The sequence below is a fragment of the Pempheris klunzingeri genome, chromosome 21 (genome assembly GCF_042242105.1).
Source record: "Pempheris klunzingeri isolate RE-2024b chromosome 21, fPemKlu1.hap1, whole genome shotgun sequence".
Taxonomy (NCBI): Eukaryota; Metazoa; Chordata; class Actinopteri; order Acropomatiformes; family Pempheridae; genus Pempheris; species Pempheris klunzingeri.
Genome location: NC_092032.1, coordinates 22,265,845 through 22,285,844, shown reverse-complemented (window position 1 = coordinate 22,285,844; position 20,000 = coordinate 22,265,845). Strand labels below are relative to the sequence as shown.

General features: G+C 47.7%; 1 protein-coding gene across 2 annotated transcripts in view; it reads left to right on the top strand.

The window, feature by feature from the left end:
* Positions 1 to 6,176, top strand: part of gcm2 (glial cells missing transcription factor 2) — a 9,148-nt gene extending 2,972 nt beyond the window's left edge. The window contains exons 2-8 of one of the 2 annotated variants that reach the window (XR_011585874.1): positions 777 to 840; positions 1,530 to 1,718; positions 1,795 to 1,907; positions 2,724 to 2,849; positions 2,935 to 3,188; positions 4,324 to 4,760; positions 4,904 to 4,987. Coding sequence is in view for 1 of the 2 variants with exons in the window: in XM_070853095.1 (XP_070709196.1) it covers positions 777 to 840; positions 1,530 to 1,718; positions 1,795 to 1,907; positions 2,724 to 2,849; positions 2,935 to 3,188; positions 4,324 to 4,564; positions 4,904 to 5,218 (1,302 nt within the window). In the remaining variant the exon portion in view is untranslated. Of the gene's footprint in view, positions 1 to 776; positions 841 to 1,529; positions 1,719 to 1,794; positions 1,908 to 2,723; positions 2,850 to 2,934; positions 3,189 to 4,323; positions 4,761 to 4,903 lie in introns of both variants that reach the window. The other variant, XM_070853095.1, reaches the window with a different exon arrangement.
* Positions 6,177 to 20,000: the final 13,824 nt, after the last annotated feature.

Sequence of the window (20,000 nt, the reverse complement as noted above, 5' to 3'; positions counted from 1 at the left end):
CTCTGTCTGAACTCAGATTACAGCAGATACAAAATGTTCCTTTAATGACTGTTGGACTGTTACTGATCCTGTCGCTAGATTATTATTCCTGTTACTGATCCTGTCGCTAGATTATTATTCCTGTTACTGATCCTGTCGCTAGATTATTATTCCTGTTACTGATCCTGTCACTAGATTATCATTCCTGTTAGCGATCCCGTCGCTAGATTATTATTCCTGTTACTGATCCTGTCGCTAGATTATCATTCCTGTTAGCGATCCCGTCGCTAGATTATTATTCCTGTTACTGATCCTGTCGCTAGATTATCATTCCTGTTACTGATCCTGTCGCTAGATTATTATTCCTGTTAGCGATCCTGTTGGTAGATTATTATTCCTGTTACTGATCCTGTCGCTAGATTATCATTCCTGTTAGCGATCCTGTCGCTAGATTATTATTCCTGTTAGCGATCCTGTCGGTAGATTATCATTCCTGTCAGCGATCCTGTTGCTAGATTATTATTCCTGTTACTGATCCTGTCGCTAGATTATTATTCCTGTTAGCGATCCTGTCGGTAGATTATTATTCCTGTCAGCGATCCTGTCGCTAGATTATTATTCCTGTACAAAATATTACTGTTTCTATCATGGACGGATTAAGATTTCTTAAATTCACATTACTCACTAGAAAGTCAAATTACCACAAAGACAGAAACTGCAAAGAGGACATCAAGAGATCAAGTGATGACCTGTCTGTCTGCCTATCTCTCTCTGTCTGCCTGTCTTTCTCTCTGCAGGATACAAAGCAGTTTGACCCATTCCAGGAGTGGACAGATGGTTACGTCCGTTTCATCTACAGCTGTGAGAAATGACATTATGACGTTCAGTTTCATGTGAACCCTGTGATGTCACACAGTGCCGTGTGATGTCACACAGTGCCGTGTGATGTCACACAGTGCCGTGCAGGTTGAATTGAAAATAATCTGTTTCTGAGCAGAAGATTGTTTCTTCTTTGTTTTATGAACATGATAGCTTCAGCTAACTCAAACGGGTGTGGTGAATGCCAAGCTAACTATTTCAGCTCTCTGTTTCGGACCCCGACAGAGAGCACCCCCCCCCCATCCCGAGCCTGGTTCTGTTCCAGGTTTCTTCCCGTTAAAGGGGAGTTCTTCCCGTTAAAGGGGAGTTCCCCCGTTAAAGGGGAGTTGCCTCCGTTAAAGGGGAGTTCCCCCGTTAAAGGGGAGTTCTTCCCGTTAAAGGGGAGTTCTTCCCGTTAAAGGGGAGTTCCCCCGTTAAAGGGGAGTTCTTCCTCCCGTTAAAGGGGAGTTCTTCCTCCACTGGGTCCTAATCTAATCTCTGAGCTGCTCTGTGGGGATTCTTGAATCCTTCCTGTTGAATTCCTGAATCTTTGGTCTCTGAATGAAAGAGTTTGTTCTGAGCTGCTCTTTATGGAAACAGTCTGAGAGAAACACTGCTGTGACCTGGAGCTGGAGAGAGAAACACTGACTGATAGATTGATTGATTTCATCTAACTGTGGGTTTGTTTTTAGCTGAAGATAAGAACGCTCAGAGGCATCTCTCCGGCTGGGCGATGAGGAACACCAACAACCATAACTGTCAGATCCTTAAGAAATCGTGTTTGGGCGTCGTGGTCTGTTCACGAGGCTGCACGCTGCCCGATGGGTCGAGACTGCAGCTCCGCCCCGCCATCTGCGACAAGGCACGGCAGAAACAGCAGAGTAAGAAAAACCCGAGCCTGTTCAGGTATCCTCCACCTGTGTCCATGTTCATTTGACCAGACTCTGTGCGTTTTAGAGAAACTGTGTCCGAGCTGTAACGCCCCCCTGGAGCTGCTGCCGTGTCGTGGTCACAGCGGTTACCCCGTCACCAACTTCTGGAGAGTCGACGGAAAGGCCATCTTCTTCCAGGTCGCCACCTTTAGCTTCTACTGATTCATTCATGCTAAATATGCTAAGTGGGCTAAGCATGCTAACTGGCTAAATAGCGTAGCATATTTAGCAGCCAAGACAATCTGAAAATTCATATTAGATCCTGAATGATAAACCAGTACTTGGACATCTAACTAGGTTCCAACCGGATGTTGGTTTTTTCTTAACAAGCACCCTGAGTAGGTCTAAACTAGATTATGCCTGTGTGAACAGGTCTAAACCAGATCCTGGAAATCTACGCAGATTTGAACTAAGACTTGTCAGTCTAAACAAGATCCTGGCAATGTAAACATGTTTAAACCAGACTCTGACAGTCAACAATTCCTGAAAGCACAAACAAATTTCAGTACAGTATAAATTAGGTCAAGAACAGATCCTAGAAGTCTAAGCAGGTCTTAGTCAGATCCTAAAACCATGAGAATATTTTAACAAAGTCCTGACAGTCTGAACTATTCAATTTAGATTCTGACAGCAGGAACCAGATCCTGGCAGATTCCTTTGGTTCAGGTCTGAAGCAAAAGGTGATGGTCTAACTTGGTCTAAACTATGTCCTAAAAGCTTAACCTGAACAAAGTTTGGACAGTGAACAGGTTTAAACCGGGTCCTGTTAGTCTAAACAGGACTGAACCAAATGTATGCACAAGTAAAAACCAGATCCCGAATATCTAAATATGTCAGTAACAGTCTGAACGATTTAAACCAAATTCTGTGTAAACAGGAGTCTAAAGGAACCCTGGGGAGGTAAACCAATTTAAATGTCCGGTTATTATATTTACTGTTGTTGTGGTCCTTCAGGCTAAAGGGGTCCATGATCATCCCAGACCAGAGTCCAAGTCCGAAACCGAAGTCAGAAGAAGTTCAGTGAAAAGACGAGTCAGCTCGCCACCTTTCACCCCGAAGAGACGACTCATCGAAACACAGGTGGACAGCGTCAGCAGCAGCTGATCCTTAATGCTGCTCTTCTTCACTGATTGTTTATTAGTGTGTTTGTTGTTTACTGGTTCAGGCTCTGGGCCCCGCCCTCCTCTCCTGCGTCGATCCATCAGACAGAATCTCCTTCATTGAACCAAACTTCCAGCATTACCCAACGTTCCAGAGCCCAGAGTCCTACTACAACCCCCACAATGCACTAGGGGAGGCCACGCCCACACTCCAGAAACCAGCCAATCCCAGGCTTTACATGGGCCGGCCTGGCTACGAGTTCCAAGGATACCTGACCTCACCTTCATATCCGATGACGTCTGACCTCTGTGACCCCAGGTCAGGCTCACAAACTCTAAATCAGATCCTGACAATGTGACCAGGCCCAAACCGGATTCAGAACTGGCTTCAATTCTAAACAGCTTTAGATCATGGACTTCTACATAGGTTTAAAACAAATCCTTAACAGGTCAAAACCAGATTTTAGATTCAGGGAATGTGAACAGGTCAATATCTGGATTTCTAAATATGTTAAAACTGAATCCTGGAATGAGATTTTGATAGTCTGAACGTGTTTAAACCAGATCCAGAGAGCATAAACAGATTCAAAAAAGTTGATTTTGACAGTTTGACAATCTAAATGGGACTAAACAGATCCTGGATCTTTAAAAACAACCAAATTTGGATTGCCTTAAAGGCTTTAAAGAGACAGTCAACCAAATGTATGTTAAAACTGGACCCTGAAACAGGTTTAAATGAGATCTTAGAATGAGATAGTATGAACAGATTTAAACCAGATTCTGGCTGTCTAACCAAGTGTAAGCCAGACTCAGAAAACATGAACAGATCCAAACAAGTTCCTTACAATCGAAAAACAGGTTTTGATCAAACAAGAATTTTAAGTCCAAGCAGATCTAAACCAGATTCTGACAGTGTAAACCAGATCTTGACAGTCTACACAGGTTTGAGTGAGATTATGAGTGGTCTAACCAAGTGTAAACCAGATCCAGAAAGCATAAACAGATTGAAAAAGGTCTTGACAGTCTAAACATGATTTGATCAAATCAGATTCTGTTAGTCTAGTTAGTCTCATTTGATGTAAACCAAATCATGACAGTCTAAACAGGTCGAAACTAGATTCTGGTGCTGGCAGTGTAAACAGATCTAAACCAGATCCTGACATTGTAAACCAATCCAAACGAAATTCCAGATTCAGGGGATGTAAACAGGTCTGAACAGGATTCTGGATTTCTGAATATGTTAAAACTGGATCCCGAAACATGTTTAAATGTGATCTTGATAGTCTGAGCATGTTTATACCAGATTCTGGCTATCTAACTAAATAAGTGGAAATATAATAAAAAGATTCAAACAAATTCCCGACAGTCTAAAAATGATTTGATCATACCAGATTCTGTTAGTCTAGTCAGTCTTGGTGTAAACAGGTCTAAACCAGATTCTGGTTTGTGTGCAGGGTGGCCCCGGTCCTGGGTTCCTCCACTTCCTCCACTTCATCGTCCGCTCCTCTCTCCTCCTCCTCCTCCTCCTTCGACCCCCAGACGAAGCCTCCTGCAGGCTGGAAGGACCTGCTGAAGAGCTCCGCCCCCTACGGCGACAATCACCACTACTACAGCACTGAGTACCCCTGCCGTTATCCCGGCAACACCCCGGGGTCCCCTGCAGCACTGCAGACCATCATCACCACAACAACCAAGGTTGGAGCAGGTTGTCAGGAGGGTCTGCCTGCTGACCTCAGACCTGAGAGCCAATGAGAAGAGAGCAGCGTCTACAGGTGAGGGAGCATCAGATGGGTCAAGGTCCCTGGGAGTACAGACCTCACACCTGGGGACCCTCCTCCCTTCTCATTGGCTGGCAGGCTTGGGCTTTGAGGTCACTTCCAGGTCACGACTGGTCAGTTTTGATGTTAAATCTGCTTCTGTTATCACCATAAATTGAACATGTGGTTTAGACCGGTTGACAGGTATAGCAACAGTAACTAAGGGGGGGGCGGAGATTAAACCTGACACCTTATACCTGGTTCTGATCCTCCTCAGGTCTCCTATCAGCCCTGTCCGAAGCCTCCTGCGGCGCTCCCCTCCTACCAGTCCTGTCCTAAACCTCCGGCCGGCCTCCCATCCTACCAGCCCTGCCCTCCCCCCAAACCCCCGGGTCTCCCCGGCTGCTCCTCCCTGTTGGACGATGCCTCCCCGTCCTCGTACTCCACCGAGGTGAAGGTGACAGAGGAGTCGGGCGGTGTCATCAAGTCTCTGTCGTTTCAGCCCGAACCTCTGCAGACCAAAACAGAGCGGTCTGACGGCTACGACTACCGCTACGCCTACCCCAACACGTACCGCTACGACGACTACTGACGCAGCACGACACCACCGCCATTATTGCTACCATGACTACTGTTACCACAACTACTGTCACCACGACTACTGTTACCATGGCTACTGTTACCATGCCAAAACAGATGCTGTATCTGTCACAAACTGGCCGACCTGCTGACCTCTGCTGTGACTGGACGTTTCAGGACTGAGGGGATGTGGATCAGCAGGACTAAAGTCAAACTGAACCAGAACTTCTGTCCAAGGGAACCTTTCTGAAAACGCTGATGGAGCACCTCCATGTTCCCAGAGTGGCGCCCCTTTCCAGGACAGACAGTGAAAACTCAAGATTGACCTCTGACAACCATCAAACTGGGAAAAAGACAGGATCGTGTTGGGTTAAAACCCCTCAACAGGAGGTTTCTGGAGCTTTCACCCACATCTCATGGCCTTCCTCATCAAACGGAGTTGCAGTTGTTATTCATTGGTTTCCACTGTCACATGACATCAGTATGTCACTTCCTTTAGTTCCCAGAGTGAGGAGCTTTGGGTCACGTGCTCACAAAATAAAACATCCCCATTTACACCTGAGCAGCTGTGTGCCGAGGAAGGCCATGAGACATGGCAGAAAACCTCAACAATACTAAGTAAGTGGGCTGATGGACAAAGAAAAGTGGGAACCTCTGCGTTCAGGACGCCGTTATTTTGAGATAATGTTGAACCATAAATTACCTCAGAGAGAAGCAGCTCTTTATTTTCTCTGTTTTATGTCTGAACCCTCCGAGTTTAACCAGATTCATTCAAATATTAAATGTTCTTCTCCAAAGGTGTTCCTTGTTGCTGAGATACTGAACTTGTGAGATTTTTGTCGTCTGATTATTTATTGATCAGTCAGTGTGAAACTGGACAAACAAAGTGAGTTAAAAAGCCGTTGACTGAAGAGATGTGTAAAACGTTTCTGTCTGAACTGAACTGAAGTCTCACATTAAACAAAGTGCTGTACAGACTCTGGTTTCCTGTTTCATTCAGAGTGAGCAGATAATAAAGTGCTGAACGACAGTAAACACAGAATTTAAACTTCAACTTAAACTGGTGTAACATCCCTTTAAAAGTGTTGCAGGTGAACCTGCAGAGCTCAGTCTGGGTATTTATATTAAAAGTATATCATAGTGAGTGAATGTGAAAGATGTGACCTGATCTTTAGCAGCACCTTAATGAGCCACAGAGAGAGTGACGTGATGCATGTTTCAGCCTGCAGGACGGTTAGCTACGGGGTTACCGTCCTCAGCATCATGACCACGCCGCTCCTGAACCACATCTTTTCACAGCCGTCTGGGTAAAACTCACTTTAACGGTTGGACTGAGCCGTCTAGCTAACGTGCTAACAGCTGCACAGGCTCACAGGTTTCACTCTGCTGACGGACTGATGTTTAACACCGTCACCACTCAGACGCCGTCCACAGCCGGGCCTCCGTCCTGCTGGGTCCAGAGCCTCAGAGTGAGAACCCTTCAGCCTGAGATCAGACGGCTGCTGTTTGGACTTCGGCTTAGTGTGTGAGAGGAAAACCTGCCGTCTACCTGCTGAGGACGCGTCAGGACAGGAGCTGTCCCCCCCGTGAACCTCCTCCTCACCCCCCCCCACCGCCTCCTTTCTTTCAATACCTTCCATTAAACCACTCCTTCCTTCGGCCTTCTCCTCGCCTCACTCGCTACCTTCCCTCCCGTTTACATTAACATCCATCAGCAGCTCATTCTGTTCGGAGCTGATCTGCTCTGATCTGCTCTGATCTGCTCTGTGACGCTCACACACGTCGATAAAGTTCTAACTTTATTTAAACAAATATAGTCTGGTTCTTACTCTGTTCTCCGCAACACAACACACAGACATTCTCAGCATCTAGAAACATTCTGTTCCAGGTGGGTGGGGGTCCACCGATGGGTGGGGGTCTACAGACGGGTGGGGGTCCACCGATGGGTGGGGGTCTACAGACGGGTGGGGGTCTACAAACGGGTGAGGGTTCACCGATAGGTGGGGGTCTACAGACGGGTGGGGGTTCACCGATAGGTGGGGGTCCAGGTGAGGTGAAGGTAAGAAAAGAGTCAAAGTTGCCGACAGGTGAACTTCCTGTGTGGTTGATACACCTGTACGTCAGGTGAGACCGGAGGGTGTTTGTAATAACTTTATTGATCCTCTGACTCCATAATGCCGTCCATGTTTCCAATACTTTGGTTAATGACCAAATACATGCAGAGCTGAGGACATCATCAGCGTCACCTGGACTTTACTGCCAACTAGCTACTGATAGTATGCTAACATGCTCAGCTAATATCAGGGTTTTAGCATGTAGCCGTGGGGCTGTGAGGGCTGGAGGCTCCCATGCGTCTCTGAGGAAGGAGGTCCTGTCCTCTGATTGGCTGAGGCCCTCGCTGTATTTTGGTAGACCAGCCTTATGGGTGAAAGATGTTTTGAAGCGCTGAGCTCATCAGCCAACGCCTCACCTGTCTCTCACCTGTAAACCAGGTGAGCCGAGCAGAGATAATCCTGAGCTGTGTAATTCTATCCTTTGACCAACAGTCACCTCATCCTGTCCTCTTATCTCTTCATCTGCTGCTGCTTCTTCTCTGCTGATCTCCATCGCTGCCTTTCACACGCACATCATTTCATCCCCCTTCTCCTTCTTCTTCTTCTTCTTCTTCTTCTTGGCTAAATAAATCATCCCATCTGCTGACATGAGCCCCCCTGCCCCCCCCATCCATCTGTCCCCTCGCTCTGATGTGGCTCCGCACTAATGGATGTTTTCAATTTGATGCTATATGGTCCTGATTCACAGCTGAGACAGACAGACAGACAGTCAGACAGACAGACAGACAGACAGACAGACAGACAGACAGTCAGTCAGACAGACAGACAGACAGACAGACAGACAGACAGACAGACAGACAGTCAGTCAGACAGTCAGACAGACAGACAGACAGACAGACAGACAGACAGTCAGACAGACAGACAGACAGACAGACAGACAGTCAGTCAGTCAGACAGACAGTCAGTCAGACAGACAGACAGACAGACAGACAGACAGTCAGTCAGACAGACAGACAGACAGACAGACAGACAGACAGTCAGTCAGTCAGACAGACAGTCAGTCAGACAGACAGACAGACAGACAGACAGTCAGTCAGTCAGACAGACAGTCAGTCAGTCAGACAGTCAGTCAGTCAGACAGACAGACAGACAGACAGACAGACAGTCAGTCAGACAGTCAGTCAGACAGACAGACAGACAGACAGTCAGTCAGACAGACAGACAGACAGACAGACAGACAGACAGTCAGTCAGACAGTCAGTCAGACAGACAGACAGACAGACAGACAGTCAGTCAGACAGACAGACAGACAGACAGACAGACAGACAGTCAGTCAGACAGACAGACAGACAGACAGTCAGTCAGACAGACAGACAGACAGACAGACAGACAGTCAGTCAGACAGACAGACAGACAGACAGACAGACAGACAGTCAGTCAGTCAGACAGACAGTCAGTCAGACAGACAGACAGACAGACAGACAGACAGTCAGTCAGTCAGACAGACAGTCAGTCAGTCAGACAGTCAGTCAGTCAGACAGACAGACAGACAGACAGTCAGTCAGACAGTCAGTCAGACAGACAGACAGACAGACAGTCAGTCAGACAGACAGGAATATAAAAGGACACCATTCCCCGCTAACTTGTCTGGCTTAACAGTTCCTGTTTACGTGTCACAGTGTTGGTGAGCTAATTGCTAACATGCTAGCAGCAACATACTAGAAGGTGAGACATAAATCATGACTCTTCTGACCACCTGAGGTTCAACTGTGATTTCACTTGATTTTGATGCTGTGACCGAAAGTTTTAGTGTCTGCTGACACAAAGAGCTGCAGCTGGGGGGTGGAGGGGGGGCCCCTATAAACAAAAAGCTGCTGCAGAAAGAAATGAAAACCATATCAGCTTCAAAGGCAGAAGAGCAAAACTCTAGAAACAAAGATAAAAGAGATAAAAACTATCAAACTGCACTAATACACAGAGTCCCTCTGTGTGATATACTGTGATATACTGTGATATACTGTGATATACTGTGATATGGCATCAGACAGAGGACTTCTCTCTGTACTGGTCTGGTTAGACCTGAGTGCATCAGACAGAGGACTTCTCTCTGTCCTGGTCTGGTTAGACCTGAGTGCATCAGACAGAGGACTTCTCTCTGTCCTGGTCTGGTTAGACCTGAGTGCATCAGACAGAGGACTTCTCTCTGTACTGGTCTGGTTAGACCTGAGTGCATCAGACAGAGGACTTCTCTCTGTCCTGGTCTTGTTAGACCTGAGTGCATCAGACAGAGGACTTCTCTCTGTCCTGGTCTTGTTAGACCTGAGTGCATCAGACAGAGGACTTCTCTCTGTCCTGGTCTTGTTAGACCTGAGTGCTGCGTTTGAGACCATTGACCATCACATCCTGTTACAGAGACTGGAACAGTTCATTGGCATAAAAGGAACCACATTAAGCTGCTTTAAGTCCTATTGATCAGATCGATTTCAGTTTGTACACGTTAACAATGAATCCTCTGTCCACACTAAGGTTAGACATGGAGTTCCACAAGGTTCAGTGCTTGGACCGATACTATTTACCTTATACATGCTTCCTCTGGGTAATATTATCAGGAAGAACTCCATTCATTTCCACTGTTTTGCAGATGATACCCAATTATACTGATCAATAAAGCCTGATGAACCCAATCAGTTGACTAAACTCCAAGTCTGCCTTAAAGACATAAAGTCCTGGATGAGCAGCAACTTTCTGCTGCTAAACTCAGACTAAACTGAAGTTATTCTGCCCTAAACACCTCAGAGACACCTTTTCTACCAACATAACTGCTCTGGATGGCATTAATCTGGCCTCCAGCTCCACTGGGAGGAATCTGGGAGTCTTATTGATCAGGATTTGTCCTTTAACTCCCACATTAAACAGATTTCTAGAACTGCCTTTTTCCATCTACTAATGTTGTTAAAACCAGGTCCATCCTGTCTATAGATGATGCAGAAACACTAGTCCACACATGAGTCACTTCCAGGTTGGATTATTTCTGTTCCTTATTATCAGGCTGCCCCAATAAGTCCTTAAAGACTCTCCAGCTGGTCCAGAACGCTGCTGCTCCTGTTCTGACCAGAACTAAGAGAAGAGACCATCTTTCTCCTGTACTGGCTTCTCTTCACTGGCTTCCAGTCAAATCTAGAATAGAGTTTAAAATCCTTCTCCTCACCTCCAAAGCTCTTAATGTTCAGGCTCCATCATCTCTTAAAGAACTCATAGTACCGTACTACCCCACTAGAGCACTGTGCTCCCAGACTGCAGGTCTACTGGTGGTTCCTAAAGTCCTCTAAAGTAGTGATGGAGCCAGAGCTTTCAGCTATCAGGCTCCTCTCCTGTGGAACCTCCTTCCAGTCTGGGTTCGGGGGGCAGACACCCTCTCTACATTTAAGAGTGGACTAAAAACCTTCCTTAGTGATGAAGCCTATAGTTCAGGACTGGATCAGGGTTAGCCTTTCTGTGCTTCATCATCTCTCTGGTTCCTGTGGATCCTGGTCCTGGTTCTCCTGCTGTGGATCGTCAGCCACTGACACTTTTTACTGATATTAGTCCTGTTATTATTATTCACATACCTGCTACCATATTGATCAGTATCAGTCACACTGATCAGTATCAGTCACATTGATCAGTACTGTTGTCATTGTTAGTATTGTGGTTGCTGTTTTCTCTCTCTGTCCAACCTCCACCCAACGTGGACCCTGACAGAAAGCCCCCCCCCCATCTGAGCCTGGTTCTGTTCCAGGTTTCTCAACGTTAAAGGGAGTTTCTCGTTTCTCTCCCGCTCCACACGAGTGTGTGTGTGCTCTGCTGCCGTGAGAAGTGTTATCAGTGCTCACAGAAACCTACAGTCTCCTTAAAAAGGCATGACAGTGCCGGTCCGATCTCTATCTGCTCTGATTGGATCTGCAGCTCCTCCATGTTTACGGCCTCCTGCTCGGTCGGGATGTTTCTGTGACTCAGACGCTGATGAGGCCTTCAGATCGCTGCTTCCTGTTCAGACACAGACGGGAAACCAACCAGGAGCTTGTTAGCAGGAGAAACAGGCTTCGATTGGAGGAAACTTCAATCAAGTGAAATCAGCATTATTTTACTGTCTGTGGTGGTCTGTGGTGGTCTGTAGTGGTCTGTGGTGGTCTGTGGTGGTCTGTAGAGGTCTGTAGTGGACTATGATGGTCTGTGGTGGTCTGTGGTGGTCTGTAGAGGTCTGTAGTGGACTGTGGTGGTCTGTAGTGGACTGTGGTTGTCTGTGGTTGTCTGTGGTGGACAGTGGTGGTCTGTAGTGGACTGTGCTTGTCTGTGGTTGTCTGTGGTGGACAGTGGTGGTCTGTGGTTGTCTGTGGTGGACAGTGGTTGTCTGTGGTGGTCTGTGGTGGACAGTGGTGGTCTGTGGTTGTCTGTGGTGGACAGTGGTGGTCTGTAGTGGACTGTGGTGGTCTGCAGTGGACTGTGGTGGTCTGTAGTGGACTGTGCTTGTCTGTGGTTGTCTGTGGTGGACAGTGGTGGTCTGTAGTGGACTGTGGTGGTCTGTAGTGGACTGTGCTTGTCTGTGGTTGTCTGTGGTGGACAGTGGTGGTCTGTAGTGGACTGTGGTGGTCTGTAGTGGACTGTGCTTGTCTGTGGTTGTCTGTGGTGGACAGTGGTGGTCTGTAGTGGACTGTGGTGGTCTGTGGTGAATTGTGGTGGTCTGTAGTGGTCTGTAGTGGACTGTGGTGGTCTGTAGTGGACTGTGCTTGTCTGTGGTTGTCTGTGGTGGACAGTGGTGGTCTGTAGTGGACTGTGGTGGTCTGTAGTGGACTGTGCTTGTCTGTGGTGGACAGTGGTGGTCTGTAGTGGACTATGATGGTCTGTGGTGAATTGTGGTGGTCTGTGGTGGTCTGTAGTGGACTGTGGTGGTCTGTAGTGGACTGTGGTTGTCTGTGGTTGTCTGTGGTGGACAGTGGTGGTCTGTAGTGGACTGTGGTGGTCTGTAGTGGACTGTGCTTGTCTGTGGTTGTCTGTGGTGGACAGTGGTGGTCTGTGGTTGTCTGTGGTGGACAGTGGTGGTCTGTGGTGGTCTGTGGTGGACAGTGGTGGTCTGTGGTTGTCTGTGGTGGACAGTGGTGGTCTGTAGTGGACTGTGGTGGTCTGCAGTGGACTGTGGTGGTCTGTAGTGGACTGTGCTTGTCTGTGGTTGTCTGTGGTTGTCTGTGGTGGACAGTGGTGGTCTGTGGTTGTCTGTGGTGGACAGTGGTGGTCTGTGGTGGTCTGTGGTGGACAGTGGTGGTCTGTGGTGGACTGTGGTTGTCTGTGGTGGACAGTGGTGGTCTGTAGTGGACTGTGGTTGTCTGTGGTGGACTGTGGTGGTCTGTAGTGGACTGTGGTTGTCTGTGGTGGACTGTGGTGGTCTGTGGTGGTCTGTGGTGGACTGTGGTGGTCTGTGGTTGTCTGTGGTGGTCTGTGGTGGTCTGTGGTGGACAGTGGTGGACAGTGGTGGTCTGTGGTGGACTGTGGTGGTCTGTAGTGGACTGTGGTTGTCTGTGGTTGTCTGTGGTGGACAGTGGTGGTCTGTGGTGGACTGTGGTTGTCTGTGGTGGACAGTGGTGGTCTGTGGTGGACTGTGGTTGTCTGTGGTGGACAGTGGTGGTCTGTGGTGGACTGTGGTGGTCTGTGGTTGTCTGTGGTGGTCTGTGGTGGTCTGTGGTGGACAGTGGTGGACAGTGGTGGTCTGTGGTGGACTGTGGTGGTCTGTAGTGGACTGTGGTTGTCTGTGGTTGTCTGATCTTTATTTCCAGGAAACTCAGTAAAAAAACTTCCTGTTACATCATGAGTCAAACTAACCAATCGTGTGTTCCTTCATCACCTCTCCACATCCAATCAGGTTTGATCCTGAGGTGTCACGGCCCTGCTGCATGCTGGGAAACGGCACCTGACCTCCGGTTGTTTATTTGGATCCAAACCAGTCATACCTGTTTCCTTTTAATCACCTGTGTCCATCGTCCTCCTTTATCTGCTCGTCTTCATCTCGTCTTCCTCACGTCGCTGTCAGAACTCGTACAAACATCACGTAGGCATGACGACCGTCATGGCCGCCGCCGCCAGCATGCTGGTGCCTTTGAAGTCTCCTCCAAACAAACCGCTGCAGTGGAGCGAACGGCGAGGAGATGCTAACGTAAACTGTCTCTCTGTCTGTCTGTCTGACTGACTGACTGTCTGACTGACTGACTGACCGACCGACCGACCGACCGACCGACCGTCCGTCCGTCCGTCCGTCCGTCCGTCCGACTGTCTGACTGTCTGTCTGTCTGACTGACTGACTGACTGACTGACTGTCTGACTGACTGACTGACTGACTGACTGACTGTCTGACTGTCTGACTGTCTGTCTGTCTGACTGACTGACTGACTGACTGTCTGACTGTCTGTCTGGGGCAGGAGCGGGGGGGTACAGTGTATGAGGGTGCGGCAGCTGTTTCTTCTTCTGCTGTTTTGACAGAACAGGAAGTGTTTGTGGTTGAGTGACGAAGAATGAAGTTTATCTTTACAGAGACGAGAACCGGACTGACAGGACGAGTCTGGACCTGAGGGGGGGTACGCTGCAGAGACCGGGGGGGGGTTGTCAGACTCTATTTGATGTGGAGGAGGCCGGACGGCAGGAAGCCTCCAGGTTCGAACCTGCCGGCCCGTTTACAGTCGGTGGTTTGAACCCGGAACCTTTCTGTGTGGAGTCCACGTCTTCTTCTGTGGTTTCACGGGGTCGTAAACTGACCGGCGCTGCTGTTCTTCTTCTGTGGTTTCCATCAGCAGCAGCAGAAACAGAAACAGTTTTCAGTAACAAACAGATTAAAAGATTTAACTCAGAATCAGTAAACACAGACTGAAACATTTCAGAGATTAAAGGAAGGAGGGCACACGCACACACACACACACACACACATGGACACACACACACACACACACACACACACACACATGGACACACACACACACACACACACACACACATGGACACACACACACACACACACACACACACACACACACACATGGACACACACACACACACACACACACACACACATGGACACACACACACAGTTGTGTTTCAATCATTTCAGAGAACATTACATTGACTTGCATTAATTTACTGGAGTCTTACTTTGAACCTTAAACCAACTCTAAAACAGTGTAATCTGCAGTGCTTTGGCCCCACGGTGTGCCTGAGTTCTACGTGTTGGCTGTTTCTCCATTGCCAGTGTTTATGCTAAGCTAAGCTAGCTCTGTCCCCTCTTCACTGTCTTTATGTTAAACTAACCTAGCTGTTTACCCTGTTTCCTATATTTATGCTAAGCTAGTTGAGGCCACCTGTTTCCAGTCTGGATGCTAAGCTAGCTGTTTCTCTCTGTTTCCAATCTTATTACTAAGCTAAGCTGCATCACCCTGTTTCCAGACATTATGCTAAGACAGCTCATTCCCCTTGTTTCCCATCTTAATGTTGTCTGCTAAGCTAACTGTTACCCTGTGTTTCCAGTCTGGATGCTAAGCTAAGCTAACCAGCAGTGACTGAGTGGTGTCCATGAGAACATGCGAATATCAAAAATAGACTTGTATTGGGTGAAAAACCGTCCAATCAGCATGGACGTAGTTTATGTGTCTGAGTAGCCACATGACACATCGGCAGGAAATGATGAAGCAGAAAAAAATAAACTGTTCAGCTTCCAATCTCACCTGAGATCAGTGACTCACCTGTTTATCAAGAAGCAGCAGATCTGGGGTCAGATCTGCTGCTCGCCTACTACCTGCCTGTCTACCTGCCTGTCTACCTGTGTGTGGTGATGTTAAATCAGCAGCGTTGTGTGAGGGTGGCGGAGGGATTTGGTGTCAGGTAGCTGTGAGCTGGTTCAGCTGCTCAGGTGTGTCTCTCAGGTGTGTTACCTGCACACAGTGTGAAGGTGTCACATGATGGATGCTGTTTCTGTGTCCTCGTCGCTGATCCGCAGCAGGAATGTCAGCTACGCTAGCTTACTGCTACACACACACACACACCTGTGGTCACATGACTGTCCTCGGCACCTGATCGTCATCAGCTCATTACCTGTGTGAACTCCACAGTTAGAGTTCCAGTGAACAGAGGAACACCAGTCTGTGTGTGACCTGGGTACTGAACATATGAACGCAGTGAATCACACTATTGGACATTTAACACTATTTAAAGCCATTTATGAGCCTTCAGACCAGCCGACTCTCATTTCTCTAAATATTCTGCAGGTGAGATGATGATGAGGACATTAAATGTTATTTAACTGTAATACTAACGCTATGACTACTACTACTGATTTCCTGTGTGGACCTGATTCAATTCAATTCAATTCAATTCAATTCAATTTTATTTGTATAGCTCAATATCACAACAGAGTCTCACAGTGCTTTACCAAGTTCACTGAAATAAACAAGTGTAAGCGAACAAACAATCTAATAAAGAGTCCAGCAGTCGATGAGGCCAGTGGATCAGTCCGATGGATCAGTCCGATGGATCAGTCCGGTGGATCAGTCCGAGGCATCACCTGCCCTTTATGACCCTCCTTCTTCGGGAAGGAAAAACTCAAAAAACCCAGTGGGAAAAGAGAAACCTCCGGGAGCACCACAGTGAAGGAGAGATCCAGCTCCCAAGGACGGACAGGCTGGAGCCTTGGACAGACGCACATCCATTGGCTGATGGAGAACCACATCAGCGGGGCCAGGACCAGGATCCATAGGAACCAGAGAACCACATCAGCAGAACCAGGACCCACAGGAACCAGAGAACCACATCAGCAGGGCCAGGACCAGGATCCACAGGAACCAGAGAACCACATCAGCGGGACCGGGACCAGGACCCACAGGAACCAGAGAACCACATCAGCAGGGCCAGGACCAGGATCCACAGGATCCACAGGAACCTGAGAGATGAGAAAGCACAGAAAGGCTCCGGGGAAGATAGCAAGTTAGAGGCAGACATTTGACTGACATGAGACATAACGATGAAGAGGAAGAGGAGGAGAGAGAATAGAGGAGCTCAGTGCATCATGGGAGTCCCCCGGCAGTCTGAGCCTATAGCAGCATAACTAGGGGCTGGTCTAAGACCTGATCCAGCCCTGAACTATAGGCTTCATCACTAAGGAAGGTTTTTAGTCCACTCTGAAATGTAGAGAGGGTGTCTGCCCCCCTGAACCCAAACTGGAAGGAGGTTCCACAGGAGAGGAGCCTGATAGCTGAAAGCTCTGGCTCCATCACTACTTTAGAGGACTTTAGGAACCACCAGTAGACCTGCAGTCTGGGAGCACAGTGCTCTAGTGGGGTAGTACGGTACTATGAGCTCTTTAAGAGATGATGGAGCCTGAACATTAAGAGCTTTGGAGGTGAGGAGAAGGATTTTAAACTCTATTCTAGATTTGACTGGAAGCCAGTGAAGAGAAGCCAGTACAGGAGAAAGATGGTCTCTTCTCTTAGTTCTGGTCAGAACAGGAGCAGCAGCGTTCTGGACCAGCTGGAGAGTCTTTAACGACTTATTGGGGCAGCCTGATAATAAGGAACAGAAATAATCCAACCTGGAAGTGACAAATGCATGGACCAATTTTTCTGCATCATCAGTGGATATGATGGGCCTGATTTTGGCAATATTACGTAGATGGAAAAAGGCAGTTCTAGAAATCTGTTTAATGTGGGAGTTAAAGGATAAATCCTGATCAATAAGACTCCCAGATTCTTCACAGTGGAGCTGGAGGCCAGATTAATGCCGTCCAGAGCAGTTATGTTGGTAGAAAAGGTGTCTCTGAGGTGTCTGGGGCCGAGCAAAATAACTTCAGTTTTATCTGAATTTAGCAGCAGAAAGTTGCTGTTCATCCAGGACTTTATGACTTTAAGGCAGATTTGAAGTTTAATCAACTGATTGGGTTCATCAGGCTTTATTGATAAATATAATTGTGTATCATCTGCATAGCAGTGGAAATTAATGGAGTGCTTCCTGATAATATTACCAAGAGGAAGCATATATAAGATAAAGAGTATTGGTCCAAGCACTGAACCTTGTGGAACTCCATGTCTAACCTTAGTGTGGACAGAGGATTTGTTGTTAACGTGAACAAACTGAAATCGATCTGATCAATAGGACTTAAAGCAGCTTAATGTGGTTCCTTTTATACCAATGAACTGTTCCAGTCTCTGTAACAGGATGTGATGGTCAATGGTGTCGAAAGCAGCACTCAGGTCTAACAAGACCAGGACAGAGAGAAGTCCTCTGTCTGATGCCATAAGGAGGAGGTCTGTAACCTTCACCAGTGTCTCTGTGCTGTGGTTCGCTCTAAAACCTGACTGAAGATCCTCAAATAGACTATTAGAGTTTAAATAATTACACAGCTGATTAGCTACAACTTTCTCCAGGATCATTTCCTGTGTGGACCTGATCATTTCCTGCCAGTTCGATTCTTTCAAATGAACTAATTCATTGTAACTCAGTCAGTGTCGTCTGAAGGTAATTATCTGATGACATCATCAGGCAGCACAGATCTGATGACTGGCTGACTGTCAGTAAACAACATGGTGGATGAGAGACGGCAATTAGGAGCAAACAACACTGTTAGAACCACAGAGGAAGAAGAGATTAAGTAGTTTCTTGTATCCTTCCTCATTATATATGAATTCAAGAAACTTCCTGTCTCCTGTCTCCCTGTCTCCTGACTTCCTGTCTCCCTGTCTCCTGCCTCCCTGTCTCCTGCCTCCCTGTCTCCTGACTTCCTGTCTCCTGACTTCCTGTCTCCCTGTCTCCTGCCTCCCTGTCTCCTGCCTCCTGTCTCCTGACTTCCTGTCTCCTGTCTCCCGTCTCCGTGTCTCCCTGTCTCCTGCCTCCTGTCTCCTGACTTCCTGTCTCCCGTCTCCGTGTCTCCCTGTCTCCTGCCTCCTGTCTCCTGACTTCCTGTCTCCTGTCTCCCGTCTCCTGTCTCCCGTCTCCGTGTCTCCCTGTCCTCTGGCGGACATGTTGGCCGACCGGGTTAGTTATCGTGTTGTTGGAGTTAATGAGCCGATGAAAACACACAACAAGCAGAGTGTGTTTGATCCAGACACACACACACACACACACACACACAGGTAACCTGAGAGCGACACACACACCTGGGCTCTCACCTGTACCTGTGCTGTTGGCTGTAAACACAGAAACTCATCTGTCACTTTCTCCTTCAGTCTGAGCACGACAATAGTAGTACTACTGTAGTACTACTGTAGTACTACTGTAGTACTACTGTAGTACACTACTACTGGTCTGTCAATATCTACTGCTGTGTACCACGAGTGCTTTAGCACCATTCTGAATGCAGGACTTTTAGTATTTGTACACAGCAGTATTAGTACTCTTACTGCAGTACAGAGCAGTCGTGGTACAGCTCACACAGAGCTTTCTACTCAAAGATCCAGTCTGCTGATATGAGGAAGAGGAGGAGGAGGAGGAGGAGATGAAAAGGTGGAGAGGAGGTGAGCAGGTGGTTTAAACACTGAGACACAACAAGAGAGCATTAGGAGGATGTGGAGGAGCTGAAGATGAAAGCAGAGTGCAGAGGAGGAGGAGGAGGAGGATGAAGAACGGTGGAAAGGGGAGCAGCCGGACTTCCCCGATGAAGATCACAGAGCGGAGGCTGTTAGCTGGTGCACTGCTCAGCTGTCCGCACACTTTTGGTCATTTAATCTACGTGAATGCAGTACCGTGGCTCAGCGGCCACGTCGGTCTCCTTCTTCTTCTTTCTGCAGACCTTCCTCACTTTCTACTCGTCTGCTTCTTCATGGCATCGTTCTCTTTTATCTCATCACTTTTGTCACATCATAAACCTTTTTCCTTTTTCAGCATGTGTTCAGGTCGTTTTTTAGTGACTGATGGAAGCACACAGCACCAGACTCCATTCAGAAATCTGTTCAAATAAAGAGTTACCTCGACACAGAGAGACTGACGGCGCACAGGAGGAAGTCTGCTCCTTCTTCTTCCTCATTGTCTTTATGACCCCCCCACCCCCACCCCCAAGATGAAAGGAGCAGTGATGGACGAGTCGAGGACACCAGCTGCTTCCTCTCACTTAATGTCGCTGAAATCACTCAAACACGCAGCTCTCACTGATCCTTCCTCTTCCTCTTCGTCTTCCTCATCTTGTCGTCTGTGCTGTGAACGTTCAAACGTTGGATTATATTAATATGAAAAGATAAACAATAGTTTCTCTATTTCATTCCGAACATTTCAGCTGGTTCTTTTGTCACACAGGAACCTTTTTATTTCACCTTGTGGCAAAACAAACAAAACCACTTTCAGTTCTTGATCTGGCAGAAACCTTCTAAATATGAGCAGTGAATAAAGTCGGACTCTTTATTTCACTTAGAAAAGAACTGTGTTTTTCCTTCTGTCTCTTCTTCTTCTCTGAAGCTGCTCAGCTGTTCGGCAGCTTCCAGTCTTTTTCGCTTCTATCTTATTATTCTGTTTTAATTGGCGTGCAGGACGCCCTCTGACCTCGTAATACAGACAAATACCTGAAGCACTTTACGGTTGGATTTGACCCCCGAGCCGATGTGGCGGGTGTTCGCGTCACAGGTTTGAACCCCCTCGTGTGCCTGTCTGATGACGCCTCCCGCTGCTCACAGCAGCAAACTGCAGCCGCAGTGGAACACCGGGTCGACCGGTAACACAGACAGAAGGGAGGGACGGCTGGGGGGGGGC